Genomic DNA, 16369 nt, shown 5'->3' with positions numbered 1-16369 from the left:
GTTGATTTGAGGCTGGACTTCAGCAGAAGATTTGAGGGCATTGTAAAAGAGTTTACCAGCATTGGCAAGGGAAAAGGTGAGTCTGTCCTGTTTCCCTTCACCTCAATTCTGTTTTACAGATGCACCTTCACCTCAATTCTGTTCTAAAACATCAGGGGCTATCGATACAATGGAGCTGTACTAATGTTCTAAAGTACTAAAGCACTAAAGTAATAAAAGCACAAGAATAGGGATAAATTAATATATAATGCGATCCTGCATTAAAATGTCCCCACACAATTATCACAATTCCTGAACCCATCTAGCTGATTGTGCACCAATTTTCAATGTCAAAGCAAACTGTGTTGTTCTTCTCCTTATTCTCTCCATCAGAGAATTAAGTAATAATATGGAAAATGACTCTGAGATGAACACATATGTATGTTTTTTTTCCAAAGATTTTGTGGTAATTTGTAAAAAGGGGTACACACATGAAAGGTATATTGAGTAGGAGACCAAATGCTAATTGTTCTTGTTCTCACTATTGCATTGCATTAATGCATGTGTTTCTAAGCCAAAACATTCACAACAATACACAAGACGTGCATTTGTGAGTTAGGTTGCCAGTCATTCTTAAAGTAACCCCAAACACACCTAGCCAACACACTGTGGCACAATATACTACTGTGCATTACTGTGCGCTGTGATTTTAAAAGAACTACATGCACAATTTTTGTGTGTTATGGTGCATTGGGCAACCTATACAAATAATTAATTGAGACTTATTACAACTTTGCACATGTGTGATTTTACACGTACATGGCATTTGCATTAAAAAATCATACCATTATTTAGATAAATACAAAAACAAAGAAGAATCCTATTTTTATTTTGTCACCTTAGCCAACATATAGTTTGATGCTGGACTGTACATTCCATGGTAAACCATTCACATGCATCGAGTAAATTTCATGACAAAACAACTTGCCTATTTATGCACAATCGATGTGATGCCACGCACACATCCTGTAGTAAATCTATATTCTGTAGTAAAGCAAGCCCCATTGCATGTGATGGAATGTGGCATCCATGTGCTCTATTGTCACACTCTAAATACCTGTGTACCTTTATGTTTCGCATTAATATTTATATATGAAGAAGTATGCCTTTTACAATTGTGTTATGCATATACAGCATAACTATTCATAGATCACATGAATTGATGTTTCTTTATAATGATGTCTATGTATATTTGTGTGCTATGTCTTTAAGAAGCGCTACATCCCAACCTCATTGCTGCCTGTCAGATTATGGATCTGCATCAGGACCAGCCTTTGGTGTACAGCTGAGACCCAATGATCAGCAGCAGCAGCATCAGGAATGAACTGGAAACTGACATTTTGTGGATGATCATGGCTAGGCAAAGGTTTACACAAGGTTATGGCTCTAGTCTGCCTTCCTTTTCTTGCACTTGTCTATCTTGAATCCTCCCCTTCTCCTAATTCCCACAGGGTGGGTTCATATAACAGCTGCTGGAGGAAAAAAGACAAGAGGGGGGAAGCTCCGACCTCCTCCAGATTTTCAAGGTAAGACCCTTTGCAATGATGACATCCATCCCTGTGTGCTATGCCAGGAATGGGACCTGCAGGATGCTTATTCAGGACTGAGAAAGGACTGGGAGCATAAGGAGTGGTTGTTGGTCTGATTGATGGGGAGATAGATATGATTGATTGCAATGTATATATTAAGTGCAATCATTTGGTTTAGTGATATGTAAATATGTTTTTTTTTAAATATACCAAGGGTGGGACCTGGGGGGGGGGGGTGGTTGTAAAAAAAAAAGATAAGCTAGAAGAAGATGCTGTGGATGAATGCAGACATTCTACTCTGCAGGATACATGGGAGCTATGCAAGGAAGTAACTCGCAGAAGCCATTATTACAAAGTCTGCATGATGAGTGTAGCAAGAAGGTGGAAGACAAATACATAGAACTCATTTATTGGGATCTGAATAAACAAAGCAGGTTGGCCTAATATTTAATTACTTAAAGGGGACTTGTTATGATTGAATATGGGAGTTGCCATTGCTGATTTAAAGTGCAAGCTCAGAGGCTATCAACAATATGTTTGCTTTTATATTTGGTAGGTCAGGCATGTTGTCAGTGAAGGATTGGAACAGCTGAACCACATGCTTGTTTTAGGTCAGTGACTCAATTGGCAGTGAAAAGGATTAGAATGACTAACCTGGCACTTGTACAAGTAGGAAGTCTGTTTATTCTGCCATTTGCAGTCCTGGCCTTTAATGATCTGAAGCATTCTCTATAAAATAAAAGGTTAACTCAACATGTGTTCTCATCAAATGTTGCATTTTCTATTCAAACGCTGCATTGTGGACAGTTGTTCTCGTTGAATGCTGCGTTTTCTATTCAAGCGCATTCAACGTTCAAATGGTAAAAAGAGCCTCTGGTAAGAAAAGCTTGCTTTGACCTGCTTTGTGTGCACCATGATAGGTCATAGGAATATGTCTAAGGAAAGCAACTCAAAGCAGTCTCTAAATTGCCTTGTGTACCACTTGTTTAAAGGCAAATGGGATTTCGCTTATTTGGGTTTGATATGTGTTCCAATGCAGGAAATTAGAAAAAGGCGACATGACCCATTAATGGCTATATTGGAGATACATTGTTGGTATTTATAGCTTTGGTTTCTGTGTATGAAATCAAAGTCTGCTTTTGGGGAGTCAGGGAGAGACAGATTTAATTTGGTGAGTGGTTTTCTTCCTTGCGCATTTGGATTGTTGGCCATCTGTTTCAAAACAAAAAATTGACTGAACTTCATATCATGTTAATCAGCTGCTGCAAAAGCCATTAGAAGTGTGTTATGTAAATCAAATCTATGAAGGATGATTTATGATGGGTGCCATGGGCTAGTGCACTCTTAACATTCTTCATTGCCTGGATGCTGCTTTTACTCCTGCATTTCACCTTATGTGTGCTGCTTTGAGTCTGTGCATGATAAATAATTGTGGGGAAAGGATCTCCAACCAGAGACCATACCTTCATCTATTCCCTAGGTGATATTGAAAATGAATACTCTCACCTTTATGTCTATAAACACATATTCAGTGTCTCGTTATCAGTGTAGTGCTGCCCTACTGATGATTTGGCTGTTTAACCCTCTGAATCTGAAGGACATGTACAAGCCATGGCAAATGGTGGCACATCAGTAGGCCTGTGTGAACCTTGTGGATGATTACTTGTTCATTATTCAATAGAAGCCCATTTTACCAGTCTTTTTATGCTGATGGAATTTAGCTGCTAAACATTGGTGTGGCAATAACTGTTTCGAGAACCTGTCTCCCCCAGGCCACACTATCCTACCTTTTAGTTATATAGGATGTCTGGTTTTCTCTCCTGTATGTAAATTGCTTATTCTGATTTCACTGCGCACAGACAGCTATGCATTACAAGTTGCTACAGCAACTCAGATAGAGCTTGTCTTATTTTCTGGCTGGAGGATGTCCAGCATCATCTCTTGCCTCAAGCCTTACTGTCCCTGGATTACCTCTCTCCTTCAATGGAGACAAAACATACATACAGACTTAACTAAAGCTCTACTCTATGAGGGAGGGGCTGCAAATACAAGATAAACAGGTGCTCTGTATAAAGAAGAAATATACTGATAGGGTGAAGGAGATAACTTCATCAGTCTATTGCTGCTCCTTTATTGTCCAGTCATAAAGCTTGGAGGGCAGGGATATGGCTACTCTACTGCAGAGAAATATCAGGTCAATTGAGTGACTTCTGTCTGGAGTATTGTATTATTATCAGGGAAACATCTTTAGGCATCTCACCTAAATTTCTTTAGTTTGTCTAGATTTCAGCTTTAAAAAGAAAGACTAAGTTGTACATGTCATATTATGTTCAGGATTCCCTGTATATTAAATAATGCATTCAGTTTTACTCTCCTTCCTTTGAAGTGTAATGCTGTTTCCTATATCTTTCATGATTGTGTTGCTGGGGGAATTTCACAGTGAAACATTCTTATTATATATGTGTATAGTAAGTTTTCTTTCCATAAGTCTGGCATAACATACAATAAAATTCTTTTTTTTCAGTTTGCTGTTCCCCATATCATAATTCCACATGCCTTTGCCCCAAAGGAATGTCATTCATATACAAAAACACAACTTCCTTATTTCACAGTACAAATGTGCTAGAACAGGGGTGTCAAACTCTGGCCCGCAACTTCCTTTTTTTTAATTCTAACATTTTTTAATTCTAATAGCGGTGCTATTTCAGTTTCAAGTTTGGCCCACGACTTTGTCCACGTTTTTAATTTTGGCCCACTGTGTATTTGAGTTTGACACCCCTGTGCTAAAAGCTCCCATATTGAGTGGTTATATACTGTTCAGGGTAAAGCAGTAACAATAAAAAATGAATCATTTTTTGTTGTCATTTTATTTGTCAGGCAGAATCTATTTAGGTTGTTTGCAATACAATCAGCAAGAAACTATGTCTTGACGGACCCTAGCACACATCTTGTCTTCTCAGCCTACATTAGAAAATTAAACTAATTTCTAAATTAAGTACTTATTTTTAATATAGTTTTAATATAGTAATATAGTTTTTATAGTGTGCAAACTTTGTCTTGGGTCAGAATGGGTGCTAGGTATTATGGATGGGGGAATGGGGGGAATGGAGTTGTGGGAACAACAGTTTGTTCATATATAAATATATGAAGTGAACTGTATCTGCTGTGTTTTCACTTGTGCAAGTGAATTCTAACTTTTAGTGAATGCCATCACAATAATAATGATTTTGGGGTTGCATAAATGTCTAGTAAAATATTTTGTTTAATACAAAATAGATGGAATGTTGTTTTATAAAGTTGCAAAACCTTTTCCCCCCCAGAGAGATTTTGTTGAAATATCCCATATGTCAAAATCAATAATACTTATAAAAAACAAGGCATTAAAAAAATCTTTGTAACCCAAAAGCAAAAAAGTGATAACTATGTTGGCTTAAAAAAGAGACAAAGTAAGTACCCCAAAACATGGACGTGGAACATGTAAAAGATCTATATTTAAAAAAAATGGAAACAGCACATCTTTATGGTGACTTTATGCTGAATATTCTGCATTTCCTAATGTGGAACTAAAGTTAAATAGGAAAAAATAGTGAGCAGTATTACAGAAGGGACGGGCAATGTCCTTTCCACAATAAATTAAGCTTGCCTGCCTATTCACAATCTGAACATGTGCAGCTAAGTGTGCAATCCTGGCATAGCCGCCTGCTTGGAATTAATGAATTCCTGTGCGCATGTGCCAGACTTGTGTCATTCACACCTGGCCAATCAGGATAGCTAAAGATTGAAAACCCAGAAGGAGACCAGGTACAGATGCTAGCAACCAATGCAGAGTGAGGTGAGTGTATTTAAAATATTGTGATCAGGCAGGTGAGTTTATTTAATTGCAGAAGGGACATCACGGGACATCACCAGTCTGCAATAATCTGCAAAAGGAAGCTACCACAGATTTTTACTTTTTAGGTTTAGTCCCACTTTAAGGGCACCAGCTGTCCATTACCTAAAACAGTAGCAGCCAACCCTGATATTACCCTTAAGTAAAACTTATATTATTAACAAAGACCCTCATATAATAGTGAGTGAATTTAATGCTACAGAAAGCTTTCAGGAACGGCAGACGTTTAGGTTGAAATAGATGGTCAAAGAATATTGGCTAGAATATGGTCAGAGAGAAAAAAAAGCTATAGTCAGGTTTTAGGGTATTGCAAACTGAGCAATTGCTCCAGGGCTTCATTTCACAGAATTGTAAGAGTACAATGAACTGGAAAGTTATACATTTAGGGTCCCCACCATCAGGGCCGCCAAGAGAAAATCTGAGCCCCGGTACAAAGAAGGTGTGTTGGCCCTTATACAAATTTATAGACACATGTATGTGTGTATATTAAAATTTATTCCTAACAATCATAGATTACATTGATACATTTAGATAAGTATATATAGGTAAAAAATGTAATAATAAAGTCCCCTTTTAGACCCGATTTTCTCGATAATGTAGACAAAAAGGCACGTGATGTCAGTGGATCCTTTATGCTACAATTACAACATTTACAGGGAACTTTACCTGTGGAATTATTTCTTCCTTCGCTGTCCTGTAAATTCTTTGTTGCAGTCCACGATGAATCAGCGTGGCTCGTGTCCTGTTTTCTTCTTCTTACCGGGATTCGGCAATAAGCAATAAGTTTGAAGCTAGGAATGAACATGTGAGAACACTCATTGATAGTCACTTTCACAAGTTTTTGTTCGTTGAATCTTGATTGCATAGTATTATGTCACTCAAAAATATTTTGTCATTGTCACGGTGTTCTATTGCTTCAGGATCACTTAATACTTTGTAAAAGTTTTTTTCAATACAATAAAAATTAAATGGATTAAATAGATAAATATTCAAATTATCATAAAAATTATGGGAATGCGTTGAGCTTCATAGGCCCCGAAGCAATGTACCGCCAGCACCCCCCTCTCCTCGGGCCTGCCCACCATATTTGCCTACATATGTGGCTGTTAGGGATCACCACTATTCCAGTCTCTTCATAAAACAATGATTCCACATTTATGGTCCCTACAGTCCTCTGAACATCAGTATTCTTCCCAGCAAAATTCATAAAACAATATTAAAAAATAAACAATTGCTAAAAAAAAAAAAAAAACAATTTACCTTTTAGAAGTCAGTTTAACAAATAGCTTTTTTGTATTGGTCTGCAGACTTACCGTAGTAATTATTAGACAAGTAGCCCCTTTTCTGAAGGTTGGGAACCAAGAATCTAAAGGGAGTGCAGCTAACATAAGGACTGAGCAATAAAAATCTGACAGAATTTTTATCCCTTCTCTACTCTATTCAGAAAAAAAGCTTTTATTTTAGATATCTGAAGCTTTTATAAACATGTCATTAGAGGAAAACAATTGTCAGAGTGTTAAACTTAATTGCACAATTGTTTGATAAATGATATTCTTTTTTTGCTGTTTTGGACACTTGGATTCTTATATTAAAGGCCACTGTGAATTTATAAGCATTATGAAAACACCAGTAATGAATGCAGTAAGCTTTGTATCTGTGCTAAGTATTTAAACATTAAAAATGTATAAGCTGCAACAGTGAGCACCCAGAAATTGACAGCAAGGATTCTGCACTGTTCATAGACACAAATACCACATGTACCAAATAGAAACATGCCGCATTTGTAAGCTGTAACCTGTCAAGACGCAATTTATAAACTAATTATTGTCAGATTGAGTTTAAATTAAAAATACCTGAATATTAGGATGCAAATAGTCACCAATAACGTAATATATTTGCCTAAATCTGTTCTTTTACTGGACCATTGAACAGTCAAAATTTAACAAATCAAGTAAACTTAAATAGGCTTGATAGTATTTTCTTTGCCACTACACAAATAGTTCAATAATGTCAAATATTTGCTTGAATAAAATATGCTCACTGTAGGTGAGTACCATATCACTGGGCTTGGCAAATGTATGAAGCTTTAGTGTGGCTAGTTTGATTGTTCAGCTATAGAAGCATTATGGAAATTTGCTCAATGGGACATTCAAGTGGGTTGATCTGCTTCGTAATACAAACAAAATTTACATCTTGCCTTTTAAAGTATTTTTTGGGGTTGGGGGTTTAGTTTATTATATATTGATAATTGGTAAATTCTGGTAAATTGATAAATGAGGAAAAAGGACTGGTTGTTGGACAGCCTGTTTCTCCAATTAGACAGTTTAATGATATTTCATATTTTTAATTATAGTTAGGTTTCCAAAAGGGAGCATGGGTGCACATGGGCTGGCATTGCCTAATCAAGCATACCTAACAAATGGAGAAGCATATGAATAGATGCTTTCCCATGCAGTGCAATACATGACTGTTCCCTGATACGTGAGAGTAAGGGAAACAATAGCATCATCAGTGGCAAATATGCTCATCATGCCTCCAGATAAATTTTGTTTTTTTGCTGATATGTAGCCCCCCTTTTACAACTGCATCTTCTTCTTGCATGAAAACCAGACTCATTCTTTTCTTGTATACCATTTCATTATCCTATTCCTTGTCAGTCAATCAAAAGCAATGGTTGTACGCTCAGCTACTTCTTCATGTCCTTGACTTTTCTATACCTAGATCTATCTAAATTGTTACTAGCCCTTCACCTGGTTAATGACAGTTGTTGCATAGCCAATGTTTTCCTCTGCTCTTTACACCACAGTGCTTCTAAGCCCTGATTCCAAAACCTCTTTTTGTTTTAGATACAGTAGAGGAAGGGTCAGAATCTTTGTTAGTTTTTTACTGCTATCCCTGGAACTGTTAGAGAGAATTTCCCTCACTTCCTGTCCTGATGACACATTTTTACAAGGCAGAAGTTGAGAGGAAATTGGCAACAACTACACAGACAAAAATAATTGTAATTTTGTTTGTGTCCCTGTTGCGATCCTCTCACTCCCTACCTGGTAAAATTGTTGTCAACAAGAAAGGATGTGACAGTATATCTCACGTATAAAGCTATAGATAGCACTTAGAGCTCAGCAGGGATTCTTTAAATAGGTGAGCATAGTGTTTTGTATGACATAAATGTCTGTTTACCTCCTACCCAAAATACAGTGCATGTAGTGTATGGACTGAACTCATCCCTCTGTTTAGGCCAAGAGTTCCCAAATCTAGTAATGGAAGAGACAGGATTTATACATATGATTAATATTTCTCTAAAAGACAAAGTAAATTTAGTAAGCTGTGGCTTACAAAAAACCCCAGAAAATTAATGGATGTTTTTATAAGCTATATATGTGGCCAATATCTGTGGGGTGAGGTGGGTAATAGATATTAAATGCACAGTATTTTGTAATCATTACGCAAAGGTAACTCTGTAGTGTTTAGGGTAGTAGGGCACAATATCAGATATATTAGTATATAGAAAAGTTTTGGCTCTAGGAAACACTCTCCGGATGGCCTCCTATCAATTATACTTTTGCAGCAGCCAGAAAGCAGGTATAGTAGACATCTCCATCTATCTGCTACACTATAATCCTTGAAAACTAAGACACTGACAGCAGATTCTTATCAACACCCATCACAAAATCTATGATATATCTAAGGGCAGGTATATAGTGTGTCATACACACCTAACCCCTTCCAAAGACACTTTTCAACCCACAATCCTAGAAAATACCCTCAATTAAATCATGACAGAACATCATAGCCTTCTGATTGCCTGGAAGCCATTTCATTGTTTTCTAATGAGAAGAAGTCATGGACAGTCATAAGCTGCTGCTAATGAACGACTGTCAAGTGACATCTGGGCAGCTGGAAAAATATATAGGTCGCTGACCAAAACTAGTTCTAATTATCTCTCTATCTAAAACTAGTTAAAAAGCAAAAGCCCCTTACTCCTCTCTGGAATAATCCAGAGTTCACCCTGGCAGAGATCTGGATAGATTTGCCTGGTGGATTGGCAAAGGATTATGGCGAGTTCATGACATTATAAATGTTCAAGATATTTCTAGTTTTGAATACCTGGTTAGTAAGAAGGAACTGCCAAGCTGAGAGTGTTTTTGTTATCGGCAAATACGATCCTTTGTTTGCTCTAAAATTTGGCTAGATTCTCGCCCAATGAAAGCTCATGCAGATCCCTGGTTGACATAAAGGGTCAAATTTGACTGATGTACACCATTTTAATGACCTCCTCTTACAAGTGCTTGGGAAGATGATTTAGGAATATCCTTCTCCAGGGAGGAATGGAGTCATATTGCTTATCTGCTTTCCAAGATCTCGCTCAACTCCACTCTGGTGGAGGCAAACTATAAGGTGCTGTTGAGGTGTTACCTGGTTCCAGAGAAACTCTCTAAATGTTACCCTTCAGCTTCTCTTTTATGTTTTAGAGGTTGTGATACTAAGGGTTCCATGCTCCATATGTGGTGGACCTGCCCAGTTACCCAGGACAACTGGTCTGAGCTATTTATTATTATTTCCAAAGTTTTGGAGAGGAATGTGTGAGCTTTCTCGGAGGCAGCTTAGTTTAGTAACTGTGATCTGGTTGGTTCCAAATCCTCTCTAAAACCTCTGAAACTGATTCTGCTGGCGGCTCGGATCAAGTCTTGGACATCCAATACAATAGCACTGGGACCATTTTTTGCTAAAATGGATTATGGTTAATGACAGGATGACACATTTTCTTTAAAATAAATTATAGAAGTTCGATAGGATCTGGGATCCCTGGATAAAATACAAGTTTCCCACTGCAGACAATTAAGGGTCCCTATAAATAGGAATGTCTTGTAACAGATCTTCATTGTTTTAATCAGAGTATTGGTTCAGACTCTGGGTATGTATACTGCTTAGGAGATGTTTTTCTTTACTCTTTTCTCATTTTTTTTTTTTCTTATTTTTTTCTTGCTTTCCTTATTTTTTTCTAGACCTTCAGAAATTTTTGCACTGTTATTTAAATTGTTTGATTATGTTTGTTTTTCTATGTACCCTGTTGTATATGTTTCTGTGTTAAAAATAATAAAAAATATTGAAATATAAAAAGCCAGTGGCTTAATATACACTTTGAGTGTTTTATTGAAAAATGTTTTTCTCTTGCAGAATTTTTTTTTAAAAAGGGAAATACTGTGAGCAGAGAATATACTTGTATCTACTGTGTGTCCTTAAAGCTGAACTCATAAAGCAGCATACAAAATACACATAGGTGGGCAGGGAGCACCCACCAACAATCACTAAGCTTTTACAACAATATTTGATTACACATTGGGGGTTCCTATACCACCAGATTTCTGTTCATGCCTAAAACATTTGTCTTACTAATAGAATGTCATGTATATGTTATGAGTAGTCAGTGTTGATGTGAGCTGAGAGGGTTGCACAGTATGTTGCAGTCATTTAAATGGGATATATACAAATATGGGTAAAATACAATGCATTTTAAAAAAGTAAATTTAATGTTTTTATTAATTTAGGATTTGTGGAATTGTGGACCTGTTGATAGTCATCTCACTCACATATGGCAGAAAAGGTGCCTTCGACAACTCAGGACACAAGTACAGCTGAGGATGGCCAGTGCCAACATGTACAGGACTCATCTCTTCTTGCTACCCACCTGAAGAAAGTGGAAAATCACATCACTGATGCAAGGCGCTTTTGCCATCTTCCAAAAAGATCATCTGTTGATATTGAGTTTAAAGATTTATCTTATTCTGTGAGAGAGGGACCATGTTGGAGAAGGAGAGGTAAGAGACTGGGTTGTTTAAAGACTATAAGTAAAGCGACAAAGATTTGCCATAGGCTTTGTTTATTAAGACTGAAGAGCACTTATTTGCTTTATTACTATGCTACTCTGTTCAGAAACATAAATATTGCTTACATTATAATTATACAGTATTGATATAGCACCATCATATTATGGAGCAGTGTACAAAGTCCATAGTCTCATCACTAGCTGTCTCTCAATGGGGCTCCCAATTCAATGTCCTTACCATAGTCATAAGTCTTTAATACAGCCTAAGGTCAATTTTGGGGGGGAAGCCAATTAACCTAACACCATGTTTTTGAGATGTGGGAAGAAACCTGAGTACCTGGAGGAAACCTACACAAACAAGGGGAGAACCTGCAAACTCCATGCAGATAGTGTCCTGGCTGAGATTTGAACCTGGGACCTAGTGCTGCAAAGGCCAGAGTACTTACCTCTGAAAACCCCTAATTCTTATGCACCCTATGTACCCTACACACCCATTAAACAACTCCAGTAACTCCTGTTTAAATATACTTTTTTACTCCTCCCCTCCATGTTAGGAAGACTTTCTTTCCTCATTCATGTGTTATCCCACATTCCTCTTACATCTATGATGGAGATTATCTTCTATCTAGCAGGAGGACATTCATTGTCATTTTGTCAAACTATGGGCCCAGCTCCTGTTCCTAAATATAGAAAGAGGTTTGGGCCTAATTAGTTAATCGGTGGTTGTTAGCTATTTTTTTTACTTTTAATTGTTTTCATTAGTAAATTAATATTTTTAAATAAAGTTACAATCAACATAGATTATAAATTATTCTATCATAGGTACCATTTATATTATTTATTAATTCTTCAATAAAAACACAATATTTTTAGGTAGGTAGAAATGTGCCACCATGATGTAATAATGTTTATAATTCAGTTTTTTTCTGTTTAGGCCTCATTTCATTTGGTCTTTAGATAGTCTAATAACCAACTATTGAAATAAAAAAATGTAAATGTAGAATACAACACCCAATACAATCAACACAATCCAAACTTGGATATTTGAACTGCAAGGTCTTTTAACATAGACATTTATACTTGTATTCTCTGCTACATGTCATATTTCATGTTGATTATATCAGACTGGTGTTTTCAACCCACAGCTAACTCTAAATCAAAGCAGGTCTCCTTTGTGATCTAAAGCTATCCATATCATAAAATTGTGTTCAACAAGAGATCTATCTCATGAAAGCTCTGACTATAAAAATAAGCATTTGGATTGACCAGGCCTGGACTTTTATGCCTATGACATTGGGGAGCTATATTGTTGCTTCTGGAACATTCAGACATAAGGCATTATTACAAGATTTACTGTTGTTTGTATAGAATAGCTTATCTTTTCTACCCCCTTTTTTCTCTCTATTTTGTTTGAAAAGCACCTTTCTCAAGCTTTTTAAACATTTTGGAAGTTTGTTAGCCTTATGTAATTAAAAAACAAAAAAAAACAAAACAAAAAACTCTGTATTTTTGTTTTGCAAAGGCGATTAAAAGGGCAGGCCTCAAGGGCTCTATCTGCTATTCATTAGGGAGACACTGTGACTTTGTCCATTTAGGATGCAGTAACTGAGTTTGTGAAAAGGGAACCCCTTTCCCTACTCACTGACATTCCCATAGGAAATGATGCACTGCAGCTTCTTTTTCTTCTTTCACCTTCATGTGACCTCCCTTTATGTAATAGTGGGATAGTAAATAGATACTGATTTATCCATTATCCCCATAGTCCCCAACAACAGGGACATCAGGGATTGTGGCACTGCTCTTGAAGGAGGACTTTGAAAAAAAAAAGTAGCTTTAAAAGTTGAGCCTCAGTTGGTCAGGAAACCTCCTTACGAACTGTCACTTAACCCAGAGGATGACAGTTTCACTTTTCAGTTCCTGACTTTGTTTCTGAGCTTTCTCATTTCTAGGAATTTGTCATTTCAAGTAGCTTCCATTTGTGACATACAAGGCAAGTAAATCTTCCTTCTGTCCATGAAGCATTCTAATTTAGGGAAACAGGTTCTTTGGACATAACTGATGCTTACCTTTCCCATGCCTCGCCATTGATCTCTGACGCTTATCTGTGTGGAGTGCTAACAAGCATGTGGTTTGCTTTTCTTTCTCCAAGGATGCAATTCACTGGCCAAAATACCCATTTGCCAAACCTGTCATTTTGGAGAAGAAAAAGTGTAAACTCCAACACCAACAAACTGGACACACAAATTAGACTTTTATTACTCTTAGTTATTAGTGCTTCTGCAGATTAATAAAGCAGTTGAGAATTAGGCTGGAGGTAAGTATCATATTTGGAGATGCTGTCATTTTTACACAAAGTCTCTGCACATAGTTATAACATATGATTTAATGCCATAGAATCTCGTATTTAAAGCCCATAGTTTGTAGTTGTGTGTGCTATGAGCTCAAAGACATGCCATTGGGATCTTTTTCTATTTTTCTTTCTATCTTGCTTTCTCTCTGTCTATCTCTATTCTCTCTCTATCATTCTATCTAATATATATATATATATATATATATATATATATATATATATATATATATATATATATATATACACAGTGCTCAACCAAGAAATTTTTTTAAGCCGGGTGGGAAGTGACCAAACTCTTCAGTAACCACCCAAAAACAGCCGGATGGGTGCTGAAAAGTGCCGGGTGGTGCAGCCAGCTAAAAGGGCCTGGGGAGAACCCTGTATACAGGTAGTCCCTGAGTTAAGGACATCCGACATACAGACAACTCCTAAATATGACCAGGGCTTCACTGCTCACTCTCTGCAGGAGGCTTGATGGGGGAAGGGGGAGGTTTGCATGACTTTAATGACCAAGACAAACTGCAGTTGTTTCTTTTTGCATATCAAAGCACAGCTTACTCTAGAAGTTAATGAATGTCTGGGCTCCAAAAAGTTTTTTTTTTTGCTTTGTGATTTAACTCACACCATGCTGTCTAATAATATGTTGAGACAAACATCTGTCCTAATTGCATTTATTAAAATAATGTACCTGTTCTGACCTAGATACAAATTAAATTTAAGAACAAACCTACTGTCCCTATCTCGTATGTAACCCGGGGACTTCCTGTATCTATGAGTATATATATATATATATATATATATATATATATATATTGTGAGGGGTTACGCTCAGGATCGCCTTTACATCAGACGTCCCTGTCTATCAGCTGGAGGGCTTCTCCCTGTCAGCTCAAAACCAAGCTTTCAGCAACCTTCTACTCACTTTTGAGCTCACTCACACAGACTGACTTGAGCTCACTCTGTAAGACATCAGTACTTTTATATGTAATTTGCATCTACATTTTTTTCTTCAATGGCTATTAGACATTAGATGTAAAAGCGAGTCAAGAGTTCTATTTGCTGGAAACTTAGGATATCTATATCTATTTTTTATGTTTATATTTTTAACCTAATATTTTTGATACTGATGCGTTTAACCATTGACCCTTTCTAGGATACAAGACACTTCTAAAGTGCTTGTCTGGCATGTTCTGCAACAGAGAGCTTATTGGAATTATGGGACCATCTGGTGCAGGAAAATCCACATTAATGAATATTCTAGCAGGATACAGGTAAGTACATTGTTCTGTAACAAAAAAATGCAGCTACATGTGCTTTTAATGCTTTTAGAGAGCATATGGGTAATCTATATCTCAAATACAAAATAGGTGTAAGGTTCTGATTGAACATGTCCAACCAGAGGCCAATCCCTCAATCTGATGACTTGCTCTTCACCCATGGATATGCCTCCGCTCAGCCTTGGGAAGTTAGTAGTCCCATCTCAGCACTTGGTTGCCCTCAGGGCTTGAAAATGCAAAGGATGGCACTGGGAGGACAAGAACTGATAGAGAACCATGAACCCACAAAGGCAAGACCATGAGGTTGATGGGGAATCAACAAGCCAAATCATAGAGTAAAACAGATCAGAGAACGGAGCCAAATTGTATGCAATAGCCCAGGGGTGTCAAACTCAAATGCACAGTGGGGCAAAATAAAAACTTTGAAATTTATTGAAAAAAATGAGGACATTTTTCCTTCTCATTAGGTATATCACCTTTGTATATGAAAACAAAGAGGTTTTCCTTCACATTCAATCTGGAACAAGTTTATAATAGAGAAGGAGGCATAATTTTTTTTTTTAATTTTATTTAAGAAAAAAATTTGCCTCTTTCTCTATTTGTAGCCTTCTGGGTTAAATTTCAATGGCAACCTTAGCAACTTTGCACAGGCTAACAATAATAATAACAATTTTTTTTTATATGAAAATTCAACCATTCAAGTCCATGCCTTGGAGTAGCAAGGAAAAGTACAGCTAAGAGGGAGTGCTGGAAATGCCAGACGTGGCCAATGCGGGGCTGGAACTCCCCCTTCATTGGAATAGCGCCGCTACTAAAATTCCCGGCATTATTTGCATCTTTAAAACAGTCCAATGTGTGGCCACAGTAGCGGCGATATTTCACTGCAGCGGCGGGCCAGCTGCAGTTCATATTTAGGATTCCTTTGGGGGCCAAAAAAAAAGGACGTTGGGGGCCAGTTTGGCCCCGGGGCCAGAGTTTCACACCCCTGCAATGGCCAATCATAGAAGCAAAGTATCCAAGAGTTCACAGAATTCTAGGTCAAGGTCAGACAAAGGTGGTCCAGGCAGCAGACCCAGGAAGGTCAGATAGAGAAAAGACTGGCAACAACTTAGCAAAGTGAAAACTAAAGTTACAGCATTCAGAAAAATATTATCATACGCAAACACCTATTGGTTGATTAGGCTTATATACTGTATGTCCTATGTTAAATTAAGGAGGAAAGGAACTCTCTCTCTCTCTCTTTATAAAAAATATATATACATATATATAGGGTCATTCTAAGTGCTGCAATATAGTATCTAACAAGACAATAAAGGTTAAAAAACCTAAAGATAAATAAATACAGCACTTTAATGGGCCTGTAATTTCAATTTACAGATCACCATCATTGCTTACACTACCAGGGATTTTGTTGCAATAAGCATTTATAGGTTTTCATAAACTATGTAAAGGTCTACC

The 16369-nt window shown here is 37.1% G+C and overlaps 1 protein-coding gene across 3 annotated transcripts in view; it reads left to right on the top strand.

The window, feature by feature from the left end:
* The first annotated feature begins 1292 nt into the window (after window positions 1-1292).
* Window positions 1293-16369, top strand: part of ABCG4 (ATP binding cassette subfamily G member 4) — a 31236-nt gene continuing 16159 nt past the window's right edge. For 2 of the 3 annotated variants that reach the window (XM_072426168.1, XM_072426166.1), the window contains exons 1-3: window positions 1293-1565; window positions 11007-11276; window positions 14788-14905. In XM_072426168.1, coding sequence (XP_072282269.1) covers window positions 11051-11276; window positions 14788-14905 — 344 coding nt within the window. In that variant the 5' untranslated portion in view covers window positions 1293-1565; window positions 11007-11050. Of the gene's footprint in view, window positions 1566-1889; window positions 2003-11006; window positions 11277-14787; window positions 14906-16369 lie in introns of those variants that run through there. The other variant, XM_072426167.1, reaches the window with a different exon arrangement.

The sequence above is a fragment of the Pyxicephalus adspersus genome, chromosome 11 (assembly GCF_032062135.1).
Source record: "Pyxicephalus adspersus chromosome 11, UCB_Pads_2.0, whole genome shotgun sequence".
Taxonomy (NCBI): domain Eukaryota; kingdom Metazoa; phylum Chordata; class Amphibia; order Anura; family Pyxicephalidae; genus Pyxicephalus; species Pyxicephalus adspersus.
This window is presented reverse-complemented; position numbering and strand designations above follow the sequence as displayed.